Source organism: Accipiter gentilis, chromosome 5, assembly GCF_929443795.1.
Source record: "Accipiter gentilis chromosome 5, bAccGen1.1, whole genome shotgun sequence".
Lineage (NCBI taxonomy): Eukaryota > Metazoa > Chordata > Aves > Accipitriformes > Accipitridae > Astur > Astur gentilis.
The window spans coordinates 23,631,829-23,647,452 of NC_064884.1; the positions used below are offsets into that span (position 1 = coordinate 23,631,829).

The following is a 15,624-nucleotide window of genomic DNA, read 5'->3' on the forward strand; positions in this document are numbered from 1 at the left end:
AGCTGATTCCCCTCACAAGTAAGCAGGAATTCATGTTTTGGTATGGCTTCAAGAAAACAAAAACAAACAACAAAAAAACCCCAAACACTGTTTTGGATTATATATAAAAAAATATAGCATTCAAAACCACCATGCTTTTTTCCTAAAGAGAATATTATTCAAATTTTTGTAATCTGGTTATATAAATATGTATTCTCCATTTTGCCCTGAAAATAATATTTAAAGATCTGACAAATACATAATCTCATTGAAAACATTATTACACCATAAAGAAATACTGGGGGGGGGGGGGGGGGGCGCGGGGGAAGCACTACCATGACAACTTGAGACTAGAATTTCTTGAGACCAGCCCTCTGATGGACTAGTGGTACTTTTTTAAGTGGATCAAAGCCTCAGTTGGGTTTGGGTTTCATTTGGGTTTTTTTCAGTTGACTGGGGTGGGGTGTGGGGTTGGTTTTTTTTTTGGGGGGGGGGGGGGAGGGGGGGGGGGAGTAGTGTTAAAAGTGTTCCCTAAAAGAAAAGTATTTTAAGAAGTCAGTAAGGCTAGCTGCAAGCTATTATAGTTCTTGAATATTTTAAGCAAACAACATTTGGCTCAAAAATATTTAATAAATGTCTACACTTAATAAATGGATTCAGAAGACCAAACCGCAGAGCCCAAGATCCCTGCAAGAGTAGTGTCTCCAGAAGTCCAATTCAAAATGCATAAGTTAAATGCCTGAAGTAGTTAATACAAGACAGAACTATAGCCTCCCTCTCACTTTTATTTTCCAAAACTGTATGCTATCAAGACATAAACCTTAAAGCTTGTTGTTTATATTACATCTGATTTTGTTTCTGCTAGGTTTGGTGGGCATTCTCATTTTCCTCATTAAAAAATTGAGTAAGTTTCAACACAGAAATTGAACTCAAGTGTTCTCAACACACACTCTTACAATCAGAAATATATAAAAAATAAGCACACCCCTTGATTTAATTACTTTGTCACGTTCACACCAGTAACATTGGATAGGAAGTTCCCAGCATCAACCTACAATATTTTAAAAATAAATTTTTTTAATATTGCATTATGTCATTCCTTTCACTTGATGATTCTGCTTACAGAATGCATGGACAGACATGAAATAAACAACATCTTCCCAAAGCAAACTATCTTGTTTGTAGCTAGGAGAGAGTAACTACACATTCACCTGCACAGAGAATGGCATAGATAATTTCCTACTCAAAGCTGTAAATCACCACAGCTGGTTTAAAAGGTGACCAGTAAAATATACTATTTGAAGAGCAAAATCATTAATACAACAGCTGCTAATTAAAAGTTTGTATAACATTACAGAAACAAGACACCTGAAAATTACCTCCTCTTTCAAATATTCCCCAACCCAGAGAAATCAAAGCTTAACAAAATAACAAAATTTTTTGTGGTTTAGAGGACTGTAATACAATCCTGACTGCAATTATGCAAGCAAAAAATGGCATTTTATTCTTCATGCAAGTCTGTACATACAGTGAAGGTAAAGATATAAACCGAAACATTCAAAGTGACTTAATGTCCTTAAGACATTACTAAAGTTCGATTTTAAGGACCAACTGTAGGATCCCTAAACTGAATCTTAATTTGGCATCAGTGTATTAGGACACTTTGAACTGTTAATCATTTTCCAAAAAATGGATTGTTACATACCTCAACTAATTATTTAAAAGATGATTAAGTATGGGGAGCATCACCCCAGCTAACAGCAGAATATAAACTGACATAGAATCATAGAATCATTTAGGTTGGAAAAGACCTTTAAGGTCATTAAGTCCAACCATAAACCATGATAACACACATGATAAAGTACAATTTAAATCTCTACTTCCTATAGACCAGTTCAAAGAGGTATACAAGAGAAGGTACTGACCCACACAGAAATACACAGTAGCAAAAAATAAAAATCCCCAAATTCCAACAGAAGGAACATTTTGAAGTCCATATTATTACATTTGGACTTCAAGCAATATACTTGATAAAGGTATTAGAAAACCTCATCCTACAACAAAATCCAGAGCAAAACTTAGAATCCTGAAAGGAACATATGAGTCTATAAACATATCAAATTTTACCTTCATTTTTCTCTCTGCAAGGTTAACAGGACTGCTGGTTTTGTACTTTTTTTACACAACTCAGAGATGGCTTGAGTGAACAGTTTTCTAATATAGATCTGCTTAGTTAAGACTGAACCAGAAAATTTCATTGTTCATCTTCAAGAATATTTGAGAACTAGGACAAATTTGGCTGAACCATACCTAGTTTGTGATGCCAAAAGATTCAAATGAAGGCTCCAATCCTGCAACTGGATCTGTGTAAATAGTTGACAGGGCATACAAGCAGCTTCACATAAATAATTAATGATCATAAATAAATAATGATCATTGCTTTGAGGTGTTTCTGTATTTATTTTGAAACAAACCTGGCACTATTTGCATTTCTAAGTGTCTTCTATTATATTGACCATTCATTTCTGCAGGTTAGTTCATTTCTAATAATAAAATACAAAATTATCAGCCATTTTACTGAAAGCATCGATATAGTTATACAACTTCTGAAAAGCATGCTACTATTTTTTGTCAGGTGGCTACATTAAGAATTTCAGCTATAACATGAAGTTAATTTGTACCTAAAAGTGAGTAAAATTTTAATGTTTTCCACAGTTTTAAACAACAGCATATTCATGTTTAAATGGAACGTTATTTCCTGTTCTACACCACTACACCAGCCTACTCTATATTTGTAATTTTAACTCACAAATTTTCAATAGCCCAAACATCTTTATGCTGGTGTAATATTAGTAGCACAGCTATAGTTCATGTTCTGTCAGCATTTCCTTTATAAGCTACCTTCTTCAAGTTTGTTCCTTGGCCATAAAAATTCACGCCAGGTTGAAACTTTGTGTAGGAATTCCTATACTAGTGAACAAATTTTAAGGAGTATAGTTCAGTATATTTCATTACTTCATTTAAATTTTCTTTGATTACTTTTAGAGGACAGTAAAGTAGGAGTTAAAACCAGCATTTTAACTTCAATGGTTTTTGAACTGAAGGCAAGACTATCCATAGTTAGAAGAATAAAATGGGTTCAGTATGGGTTTTTTGTCTAGATCTTGTATTATTTACCAGCTACAAGATGCACAGAGGAATAGTTTGATTTATTAACTGAATGTAGACACAGATATAGACACAGAATACAAATACTACTCATTTCAACACTAAACCTAGCAGCTCATTTCCAAGGTTTAACATTTCAGCTGCTTCAAGTCTCCGATACAGAAGATTGTCATATATAACACAGAGTACTGTTTGCCAAGATGTAGGAATCTGCGCATTCAAAAACATTGTCCAAATCCAGAAAGAGCACTGGTGTATTTCACTTACAATGGGAAATATACACAAGGTTTCAGGATCATGTAAATTTTATAGTCAAGTTACAAATCTAAAAAAAGTTTCTTAAATGGAAACACTGACACAACCTTCACTATAGTATTGCAAACAGCAACGCTATTTTATAAATCTTAAACAATGGTTTTTAAAGTAGGTGTGGAATTGATTATTGTAACAAGGGATCAACTGTAAATATAATACCCATAACTTCAAATTTCAAGCAGAAGTCCACTTGGTTGATTTGCTCAGGTGTTTATTTATTTATTTAATCAAGTAGTCAAATTTTAAGGAACTACTTTTCACATGGTATTCTGCACTACCTTTCTTTCACCTAGCTTGGAGAATATTATAATTGTCTGTTGGGAAGCTTGTTACAGAGACTTCCTAATGATAAGAATATTCCACTAGTAAAGCTTTTTTTTTTTTTAAACACAGATTTATTTACAGCTTTATAATTTTACAATCAAGTGCAGCGGATGTTTTTCCACCTGCATAAGGAAAGAAATTTTGAACTAAGAATCTCTCCTCATCTGAAAATTCCAGCAGACAAAGTAAAAGTTCTTATAACTGGTAATGGAAATGGTAGCGGTCCATTCCAATGAAAATTTTAGGACCAAAGGACCACTGACTGTCAGCTTTATGCTACATCTCTCATGTCTCTAGAGATTTGTAGTGAAAATTTGCCCTCAACTAATGGTCCTGCCAATTTCAAGCCCTGACTGTACATGTATTCTCTAACTGGAATCAGTGGCTACAAAGCGGCCAGCGTATCGTTAGTCACAATACAACAGTAAGGTTGTGAACATACCTGAGCAATGTTCAAGGTCTAGAGCATTGGAGGATGGGCAGGACAAGACAGGACAGAACAAAAATAAAGGAAGAAAAAAAGAAAAGACAAAACAGTGACTATGAGACCAGCCTCAAGGATCCCCAAGTCAGACTAAGCCCTCCCATTCTAAGGTATAAAAAGAAAAAAATGTAACAAAACAAAACCCAGCTTTTCGCTATTCTAGTACTGTAACATGCCAATATAACAGAGTACAACAATGCTTTAATAACTAATGAAAAAAAAAAACATTTTTATTGTTTGAGCTAGCAGTCTCCTACTGTCTGTCAAAGGTGTACTTGAGGCTGGCCTTATAGGAAAAAAAAGCAATGCAAAAAAAAAAATCATATTTTAAATCTCTACTTTTCAATTTAACATTCGTAAAGCAATATACAAATGATAGGAGCAACAGTGTCCAATTAACCTAATATGATCTCATAAGAAAAAAAAAAAAAAAGAAATAAAAATCACTCTCTGGACCTAAACTGTTTTGCTTAGTTAGCTATAGCAAAGAAAAGAGAAAAAGAATAGTGCAGATTCTATGCAGAATTAAATCACGTGTTACAGCATAGTACAGTACCTGCTTATTCAGACCTAGCATATTGCAGACCATATCCCTTGAATACGGTTGTTCCAGCACATATCTCAACAAAGCAGTCTGTGGCTCAAACAGATCCTTGAAAAAAAGAAAAGCAATCACACACAAACATGTATTGCCTCAAGATGATGTTTAATATTGAGTTTACATTTAACTGAGTTAAACAATGTAAGAAGGAAAGTTTAGTTTATGCAGATATGTATTATCTGGCAAATCTGTTTGCTCTCTGATACCCAAAAGAAAGGAGGAAATAATCACGACTCTTAAGCAGTGATAGATTTTATGGGGAACAAGTAGAAGAACATTCTTCATCCAATAAAAGGATGGCACACTTTTTGAAACAGCCTTGAAATACTGAAAGACTGTCAAGAACTTAAAGGAAGCCAGGTAAGTCAACTGAGGAACCACATGACCAGGATGCATAAAAATCATAAGTAGCATGAAGAAAGCAGATATGGAACAACTGCTCACTGTATCTTCCGATAGCTGAACCACTTTAAAGAAAAATATTATCTGAAGCAAGGTTCAAAACAAACAAGAGGAGCCAATTACTCATGCAATATGAAGTTGAAAAGTGGAACTCCTTGACAAAGGGATGTTGAGGATGCTGAAAGCTTACACAGGTGCAAGAGGAGACTGAACAGGTATTTGGAAGAGGCAGGTTTACTAAACATACAGAAAACAAATCTGTCTCAGGAAATACCCCAAATGATAATGGATGTAAAGTATGAACACCATACATGTCATTAGATATATTATCTTTATATCCTTCCTTAGACACCTAGGATATGGGGAATGGGATGCCGGACAACCTGGATTTTTGTCCTGATCCTTTACAGTTTATAAATTCTTTCAGTACACCACTATTTCACACTCGGTTTTAAGTTTAAATAAACTATATTTAAGCTTGAATTGTAAAATTATCTATCCTATGGAATAACAAAAAGCACAGAAAAGAAGAAACTACCTTCCCATTCTCTTTCATCTCTGCACTGCTAAACTAGTTTTCCATCAACTCTCTGCTCTCACTTGCTCTCACAGGCACACACCCACAACGCACATTAAACATCTCACATTCTTCTGCATCCTGGGCAGCAGTTATACCACACACTGCTTTAAAGGTTCTCGGCATATAGCTTGAAATCACTGAAATATATAACATGGTGAAAATATCTACGTCTTCTATGTTAACCTAGTGGGAACAATCAAACATTCACAGTTGAAATTATTTTTTTCCACCAATGATATAAAAACTTTGTATATATTGAATATAACATGTTTAAGAAACTTAATAAGGCATACCTTATCATATGGTAAGAGACCTTTCAAAGGAAAACGAAGGGTTGTAGGATCCAGCTTCCATGAGTTACACATGGCACCTGAGTTATTTACCACAGGAAGAAGACTACAGCGACCTACATGCAATGAAACATAAATTCTAAAACAGCGAAACTGGCCTACTGTTTAATCATTCTGATGCAAAAACTGGCCTCAGTCACATTTATACTCTCTTTAAATTTCCACCGTTTAAAGCTTTTTACCATAGGATTGCTTCAGCCTGATTTTATTTTTCTAACTAATTTTCAACTACTAAAATATCTTAAGGAGTAAAATCCCCATTTATTCTGATTAGGTACCCCACAAATAAAAATATTTGCAAATATTAATCTAAAAGTGCCCTTTTAGGTTACCAAAAGACTGTTCCATTGCCATTGCTTAACCTAGGGATTTAATGTTGGTACGCTGACCCTTTCCACAGAGAAAATGGTATTACTAATCTAAGTATATAATCTAGTCTTGATTTTCCTTCATTCACCCTGTAAGACAAACTGTGGACAGCCTTCTGTTCAGTAAACTAGTCAATTACAAGCATCTGTACTCCAATTACAGTCAGTGTAGGCCAATGTGATTCAGCTGATCACACATAGAGTTTTTTGTAAGGTAAATTTACACCTGTTAGTCAGTGTAGATTAGATGCTTGGGATTTATTTCAGTTGCTTAAAAATGGGCTTCTGAACTGAGCCCCTAGCGCACCTGTATACCAGCATGTAAATTTAGGTGCTTCAACTTTGACCTAGATCTCACTGTCGGTTCAAATTCCATGACTTCTATTGTCCAGATTGGCCATACTGCTATCAGATAAAATAGGAAGTAAATAAGTATTTCTTTTTTCCCTTCAACCATATCTATATGTCATTTACACATACAAGACTTGTAAAAACTTGTGTGTGATCCCTCTGAGTTACATGCATAAAAGCTATACCACACTTTCAATAGAATAACTACACAATTCTGAAACACAAAATGCTTTGGAGCGTTACAGATGAAGTTACATTCTTAATCTTTGCACTGAAGAAGCTCAGTTGCAATAAACCTTGCTCAAACCTAAGAAATAATGCAGCTGTTATTAAGCTACTTAATTCTCAAAGCAAACAGAAGACATTTTGTCTTTCTGAAGAAAAATGCAACAGACATCACAATTAAAACAGCCAAATTTTAATCTTCATATTTCTAGCAATAAACGAAGGTGAGTTTTTCTCTCACAGAAAGGGACAGCCAGTGCTCATCTAAGCTAGGAAATGTTCACACAGAAGTCTGCAACAACTGGGATATGGCTGAGCACCTACAAAACTCCAATGGAAATTGAAGCCAAAAAACACTCCATGACTAACAGACCAGTGGATCTGTATTAACTCAAAATCCTTGAGCATAGAAAACCTATGATTTTCTAAATGTCTACTGTAGTTAGAAACTACATGGCCACGTAACAAGTAGTACACTTCCACTCCCAGCTTGTAGCAAAAAATTATTTTGATCTCATCAATATGAATTTTCCCCTTCAAAGCAAAAACTGAAGAGAAGCAAGTCTAAGAACAAGCTGACAAGAGGAAAGATACTACATAAAACATAAGTTCTGAATCATTTTGCTTAGATGAATGTATGCCCCAAAAGGTTATAAGAAACAAAACAGTTCAAAATAAATTAATTTATTTTGAAGTCACTCATGAAGTCGTTCTCTTACCACAAATAGAATTTATTCTTGCTGTAGGTCTGAAGGTATCCACAAAATCTGATACTAAGTTACCTAGTAACTGGGTGAGAAGAGGAGAAAAAAAATAAGTTAAGGGTTTAAGTTCCACATACTGATAAGGAATAGTTAAGACTTAAAAATAATTTATACATTTTAATAAAATATACAGGAATCTACTAAAATAACTAGCTTCATACACATTTCAGCGAGTAGGAAAAATTATTGAGAACCTAAAACCACAAAAGGAAAAATGTGACCTTATAAAGAAAGGGCATTTGCACTCAAATAAGAGTTACATAGTAACTCTTACTCCTAGGCATGCTATATTATTTCAGTGCACACCACTTAGTAACAGATGATTTAAGACAAGCTTTAGAATTCCTGTTCATAACAAATCTGTTTGCCTCTGAATAACAATTCCTCAAAGACAAAAGACCTAGATTAGTACACTCTGGATTAAATCTTGGCTCGAAAGAAGTCAGGAACAGTTTTCCCATTAATTCAAGGGAGTCAGGATTTTATCCTTTTCCTGACACCTAGTTATTTTAACAGAATACAAAATTAAAAACTGCATCAACATTACATTCTTACTGGAAACAGTGACCATTATCATTGCACCAGAGCCCCAAATATATTTGCATAACTGAATTTAAACAGAAAGAAAACACTGGTCAGCTACTTAAAGTGATTTTTCTTATTTTGAAGCCACAGAGAAAGCACAAACTGGTAGGTAAGCATGACCTGCATTTCCAAATGTATTCAACAAAATCCATTCAGTGCTTCAAGAGTTTCAAACATCAGGCCACAGGTCAAACTACGTCATCTATTTCATGCAAAAACGCAGGGAGCTGCTGCTGCAATCACATCAAACCTGTATCTTAATTTACATGCCTAAACACAGAGCTTACTATTGAATAGAAGATTTTAAATCTTCATTTAAACTTTGTTTTTGAAAAATAAAAATAATTTTGTGTGGAACAAAACTCCAGATTACATGATTTGATATCATATCATTACCCAATGGGGAAGTTTTCCTTCAGGATATAGTTTTCTGATTTCTGTAACTGCAAAGTAGGCAGGTAACAAACATGCATTTCTTTCCAAAATGTAGGCTACCACCTATAAATAAAAAAATACATCAATGTAAAAGACTTTGGATAAGGTAAACAAAGGTGTAGTCTGTCTGCTAGTCTGAGGCAGCCCATGAAAATAGACATAATTAAAATACTTTTTCTGAAGTTGTATTCTGATACTACTATATTAGTTTAAAACCCGTTTTTAATTGTACAAGTCTAACTTGACTGTTTAAGCCTAAGTAAAACTATGCCTCTATGTCTGCCTCCAAAGTACTGAAAACAATTATTATTTTTATTCACTAACAAAAAAAAAAAAAAAAATTAATCTCAATATTATATCTCACACATCTTACCTTAGGCAAGTCAAACATTGGGCCTGACTCTCCTGTTAGAGATTTTAGTGCTTATCTACAATAAGCACTATCCCCAAAAGCTCTTTGTATACTGTGTAAAATGCAATCACAGTAAAGGATTAGAGCACAAAGAGTAGTCTTTGCTGTTGAACTGTACCAACTGTCAAAGAGAGCCATCCCAGCTACTAGAAACTCACTAATAACAAAAGAATGAGGCCTATCTTGCTCTATAGTGATAGCATATAGAATTCAGATAGTTACCTCTCTTGCTGCTAAAAGCTGCTGTACAACAGCTGAGCTCACAGTGTTCGGAATTGTTAAGATTTTCTCTAGGATCACTTTCAATAGGTCACGCACACCCTAAAAGAAACCACACAAAATTAACATTCCCAGATATTCTTTATTTCTGGCAGAAAGATGACACAATCAATATGGTCAGACAATATTTTGACAGACAAACTAGTTGTTTGATGCTAAGTGTCAGAAGAGATACTCCTAAGAATGTGAATGCTAATGACATTAAACTCCTTATGGAACTTCTCAAACTTAGGATACCTCAGACAAGAAAGTAACTGTTGAAATTTTGATGTGCATCCAGAGACATCCAACCTACAATGGCTTGTGCAGGCTGACCAAAGTACGCTGTTGTATTTTGTGTTTTTTGCTCTAACACGCTCACCAACGCTGGTGAGGTGACTCTCTGCAAGAGGTGCATGGTTTCCTACTCCTTCTGTTAGAGCATACCCTGCCAAAGACTCAGCTTTCAGGACCTCTTTCCTACGTAGCAACAAGGGTCAGAGTAGATGACAGAACTTCAGCCTTAATGCTTGATAGCACTACTTTCCCATGTGTGCCACTTCGGCAACTGCATTAGCATTATTTAGCTTGTAACTGAAAGAGGGATGAAAGATGACTGTGTAAAAGAGGAAAGAGCAGGAAGACCTACATTGTCCATACAGAATTATCTATTAAGGTAAAGCTCAACTATGAGAAAGCATTAAAAGTGGTCACACTGAATTATTTTTTCTTTCGTAATCAAAGCAGACTTTGAAACACTGGATGTCTCTACCATAAATCATAAAAACAAAGCCAGAAAATAACGTGTAATAGCACAAAGAAATGAATGGGTGGAAGATACCTTGTAGTCTACACCTCCAATAATCTTCCGGACCAATTTAAATGTTAATGCCCACAACTGTGTCCTTTCCCATTCAAGTGTATCAGAGTTTATCAGAGATTCACAAACCATCCTAGCAGAAGGAGACAATGCAAGAATGAATGACAGATAATAAGCTCGTGTTCTCCAGCAATTAATTAGTTTAAAACATCATTGTAGAATACCCTCCAATATTACAACTTCCATGTATCCTATTTATGGATTCTTTCCAACGTAGCTTACCTGGGTGGCAAAAGTCCAGTTTCTACTGCCATTGCTAAACAGTCATAAAGAAAAGAAATTCTTTTAGGACTATGTTGGCTATGAATGAATCTTACAATCCACTGAACACACTGCTCATGGGATTCCTGAAAAAGCAGTAGAGGGGAGAAAGAATATATTTACAGGTAGTGAAACAAACTGTAAAATTCATATAGTATCCTACCATGAAGAAATGAAACTAACACAAGAACAAGATTATAAATGGTAGAAGTTGTCCAGTTGTTCAACATATAGTTTCTCCTACAAGTCTTTTGATCTTATTTTGAAGAAGTACAGTTGCCTAATAGAAGTTCTCCAGTTGTCCAGTACTGGAAACACCTCCTAGCTGAAACACTGATTTCTATAGTCAGCTTTGTTTTTCACATTTACGTTAACACAGAATAGAATAAAATAGAACTGTTCTGTATTATTCTTCCCTTTGCACATTTATAATAAAATTCAGTGAAAACAAAGATGACCAGGTCTCCAATTACAGAAGAGTGCCTAGAGGTATCTAACTTTTGGAAGGTAATTTTTGAACATAAACATCTATCTCTTTTTTTTTTTTTTTTTGCTACTTACTGATTTCTACCAGGAATCCTGTAACAAATCACCTTTTTTTGTTTATTTCTTTACTGTTATACTTCCATTTGCTTACCTTCACTTGCACTGCATGCCAACCTCTGCTGAACAAGTATATAATCTTATAAATGTCAAAACTAATCTTTTTTCTTGCAAAGTCTTCTTATATTCTTTACCGCACCGTATCTGAAAGCAGATTCTGAATGACTGGACACAGACCTTATAGCTTAACTGTTTGTCTACTAGACAAGGTATCACTATATTAAAAACTATATAAAGTACATGTAAGCAACAAATTAAATGCTAACCTGAGAAAGACTGCTCCAGAACTGCCTAAAAGCACCCAGGCAGCTGATCAGTTTGGTTCTCTCATCTTCAGGAGTGTCCATAAACATACTAATGCAAACAAGAACATTAGTTATTAGCAGTACCCAATGAAAGAGCACAAATAGAAAAATGCATTTATATGGAAAGACTTGCATAAATAAACTAACATTACACTTACCCAGGAAAAGCTTCTTCAATTACTTCTGTTTTCTGTAAGAGAAAAACCCTAAGTAAGCTATTGTGAAAAGGTTTTCTATGAGTATCACACCACCAGGATGAAGCTCTTTTTACTCTTTTTCTGAAGAAAAGAGTAAATCCTACTGTTATGGGACTGTATCAGAGAAAGATGTATTTCTTCTGCTATGCTAGACTCTTCCAAAGTTGAGATTGTTTGGTTTTCATATAAACAACATAACTCGTAGATCCAGATGAAGGCTCTTTGTTACGTTTGGGTTTTTTTCTTCTAAACACCTAGAGATTAATTTACTTCCCAAAGTTGCAGAAATTGTTCAATTCTGTTATTGCAGCTCTTTTTTAATACTTTCAAAAAAATAGTATTTTTGAATCCCATTAAATTTTTGTCCCACTTATGTTCCATGACACTCAGTTACACAAATCGATTATATACAGTTACTTTCTCATCTGAGTTTAGATTCATTGCTTTTTAAATTCCATTGAATGATTATATGGTCTTGTACTAGGTGCAAGACTATCTATGAATATCCAATTTATCTCCTCTAAAACATCCCCACCCTTTTTTTTTTTTTAAACTCCCTTTTGCTGAAATGTTTCTACATCATTATTCTAATACATCAGCAAAGAGATTCTGGAAAATACTATCTTACAACTTTTTCTACCTTCTCTAAGAATTTCATATTATACTCAGATGTGATCTGTAACTGACCACTATGTATTTTTATTTTGTAGAAATAAGAGCATGTAACAAAATAAACTTTCTGGTGATCCTTTTCAATCATACAGCCTAGAATCATACAGCCTGTCAGTGCTACTCATAGCTTTCTCAAGAAGCAAAAGAGAAACCGATACTCATCTGTTCTGCACAGAAACTTAGGTAAGTTTTGCTGCTGTCCACCAAGTCGGTAACAGCAGCAGGGAAAGTAACAACTTGATATTTTCTCAGTTATGGCTTCAAAAATGCAATGAAATTTTGTAAGGGCCTTTTATTTTGTTCCATAAAAATTTTAAGCAAATAACATTGCTTCAAAACAGGCAACATGACAACACAGTCAAATCACAATGTTAAACAGGTGAAAACATAATCTGAATTGACAGCGCCAAAATGAGAAATCAGTTGGGTATGGACAATTAATATGCTACGAGCAACTTAACATCATTCCAAGAAAAGTACATCATGCATTTTATAATGCAAACTTAAAACAGAAAGACACCCCCAACCTTCTCTCTACTGAAATTCATCATACACACATCATTTTCAATTACACTTTTCTGTGAGACCTACATATTATTTCCAGTTCAGACAATTTGACCAGCCTTTTCTGTCAGAAACGTCAGTCAGGCTCCTCTTCAGGCCCTTATCAGCTATCATCACCCCCATGTTCCCGACCATGAAGTGCTTACATCAACCAAGAAACTAATTCATTTGTGCTCTACAAAACAATGACTTAATGACCCAATGACTTGGGTTCAAAAAGGGAAAGTCCTGTTTAATGAATCTCATATCCTTCTATGATAAGGTCACCTGCCTAGTAGACAAAGGGAAGGCAGTGGATGTAGTTTTTCTGGATTCTATAAGGCTTTTGATACTGTCCCTCACAGCATCCTTCTGGACAAGTTGTCCAACTGTGGGATGAGTGGGTTCACAGTGTGCTAGGTGAAGAACTGGCTGAAGGGCAGAGCTTAAAGTGTTGTAGTGAATGGGACTGCATCTGGCTGGTGACCGGTCACCAGGAGTGCTCCTCAGGGTTCGATTCTAGGACCAGTCCTGTTCAATATATTTATCAATGACCTGGATGCAGGAGTTGAATGCACCATTAGCAAGTCTGATGATGATACCAAACTGGGAGGTGCTGTTGACTCTCTTGACGGACAAGACGCCTTGCAGAGGGATCCAGATTGGAACACTGGGCAATGATTAATGGGATGAAATTTAACAAGTTGGATCCTGCACCTAACATGGAGTAATGCCAGGCACAAGTATAAACTGGGAGAGGAGTGGCTAGAAAGCAGCCCTGCAGAAAGGGATCTGGTGGTGCTGGTCAGCAGTAGGCTCAATATGAGCCAGCAGTGTGCCCTGACAGCCAAGGGACCAAACTGCATCCTGCATCAAACACAGTATAACCAGCTGGTCAAAAGAGGTGATTATCCAACTGTATTCAACATTGGCGCGGCCTCACCTCAAGTACTGTGTGAAGTTCTGGGCCCCACAATTTAAGAAGGATGTGAAGGTCCTTGAATGTGTCCAGAGGAGGGCAACAAAGCTGGTGAAAGGGCTGGAAGGAATGTCCTATGAGGAGCAGCTGAGGTCTCCGGGTTTGTCTAGTTTGGAGACACGGAGGCTGAGGGGCGACCTCATTGCTCTTTACAGCTTCCTGAGGAGGGGAAGTGGAAGGGGAGTGCTGATCTCTTCTCCCTGGGATCCAGAGATAGGACACGTGGGCATGGTTCACAGCTGCACCCCGGGAGGTTCCGAGTGGATATTAGGAAGCATTTCTTTACAGAGAGGGTGGTCAAACACTGGAACAGGCTTCCCAGAGAGGTGGTCAATGCCCCAGGCCTGTCAGTGTTTAAGAGGCATTCGGGCAATGCCCTTAATTAACATGTTTTAACTTTTGGCCCTGAAGTGGCCCGGCAGTTGGACTAGATGGTCGTTGTAGGTCCCTTCCAACTGAAATAGTCTATTCTAGTCTAATGACCTACTGAACTATGCTTCATTTTGGAGGTATCACTGTGCTGGCGTACTTCCACGATTCGCTCACGCTGTTATGTTGGCTGAAGAAGAACGTCTCCTCAAGACATTCCTCTTCTCATAGTCTCCTTTGAGATGTCTCCTGAAACTGCTTCCACAGCGAACTCAGCACATTATAATTCGGTCAATCTGCCTCCCCGTTTTGCGCCCAGTCCTACTCTCTGTCAGCCTCCGTACAGAAACTCAGCAGAGGAAGGATTTCAGCCCTGAGAAGCCACCTCCCCTCCACCGACCTCCCGGGTGGAGGTGACAGCACGAACGCACTACCGCCGAGGCGGACGGCGACGTTTCACACCCCCGGGGGTTCAACGCACGAAGTGCGCCAGAAAAATCAAAAACTTCTTTCTCCGCTTTTTTTATCTTCTTCAGGACGGCTCCCCCGACCCCTCCCCGGGGGAGCGCGGCAGGCCGCGGGGCCCCCGACAAGCCCCGGCCCCGGGCCGGCCCGCCCACAACGCTCCCCCCGCCCCCGCGGCGGCGCTCCGGCGACGGACTCACCACCACCTCCTCGAAGATGCTCTGTAGCTGCGTCTCCATAGGCACCATGGGGATCGCCATGATGCCGCGCCGGGCCCCACAGGCCGAGCGGCGGCCCCCACCGGGCCCTCTGTCAGGCGGAGACGGAGACGGACACTGCGGCGCGGCGCCCCACTCCCCCGCCGGAAGGTCCGTCCCTCATCCCGCTCCCCCGAAAGGGACTGCTCGCCCCGCCCGGTAGTTCCGGCGGCGGCAGCGTTCCGGGCGGCGCCGCCCGCCTCTCCCTGGCCGGTGTGGGGCTCGGCGGCTGCGGGCCCTGCCGCGGGCGCGGGCCCGGGCCCGGGCCCGGGCCCTGCCCCTGCCCCTGCCCCTGCCCCTCTCCCCGCGACTGACGGCCCGCTACCCCTTCCTGGGGGCGGGGGAGCAAGCGGGAACCGAGGGCGAAGTGGGGAGAGCAACAGCCATTTAAAATTTGGGGTTGTTGTTTTTAGGGAAATATTTGCTGAGGCTTCTTTGTTCTTTGAATAATCTGTTCTTAGAATAATTTGACGAAATACATGTTCTGGTTCT

The 15,624-nt window shown here is 37.9% G+C and overlaps 1 protein-coding gene across 5 annotated transcripts in view; it reads right to left on the reverse strand.

Annotated features, from left to right (window-relative positions):
• Window positions 1-15,241, reverse strand: part of MED23 (mediator complex subunit 23) — a 40,212-nt gene extending 24,971 nt beyond the window's left edge. For 2 of the 5 annotated variants that reach the window (XM_049801431.1, XM_049801435.1), the window contains exons 1-11: window positions 15,076-15,241; window positions 11,809-11,840; window positions 11,612-11,699; window positions 10,704-10,828; window positions 10,443-10,554; window positions 9,566-9,664; window positions 8,893-8,994; window positions 7,867-7,936; window positions 6,147-6,259; window positions 4,827-4,922; window positions 4,229-4,246 (exon numbers count right to left, since the gene is read on the reverse strand). In XM_049801431.1, the coding sequence (XP_049657388.1) occupies window positions 4,229-4,246; window positions 4,827-4,922; window positions 6,147-6,259; window positions 7,867-7,936; window positions 8,893-8,994; window positions 9,566-9,664; window positions 10,443-10,554; window positions 10,704-10,828; window positions 11,612-11,699; window positions 11,809-11,840; window positions 15,076-15,135 (915 nt within the window). In that variant the 5' untranslated portion in view covers window positions 15,136-15,241. Of the gene's footprint in view, window positions 1-4,228; window positions 4,247-4,826; window positions 4,923-6,146; window positions 6,260-7,866; window positions 7,937-8,892; window positions 8,995-9,565; window positions 9,665-10,442; window positions 10,555-10,703; window positions 10,829-11,611; window positions 11,700-11,808; window positions 11,841-15,075 lie in introns of those variants that run through there. The other 3 variants (XM_049801432.1, XM_049801433.1, XM_049801434.1) reach the window with 3 other exon arrangements.
• Between the last annotated feature and the right edge of the window lie 383 nt (window positions 15,242-15,624).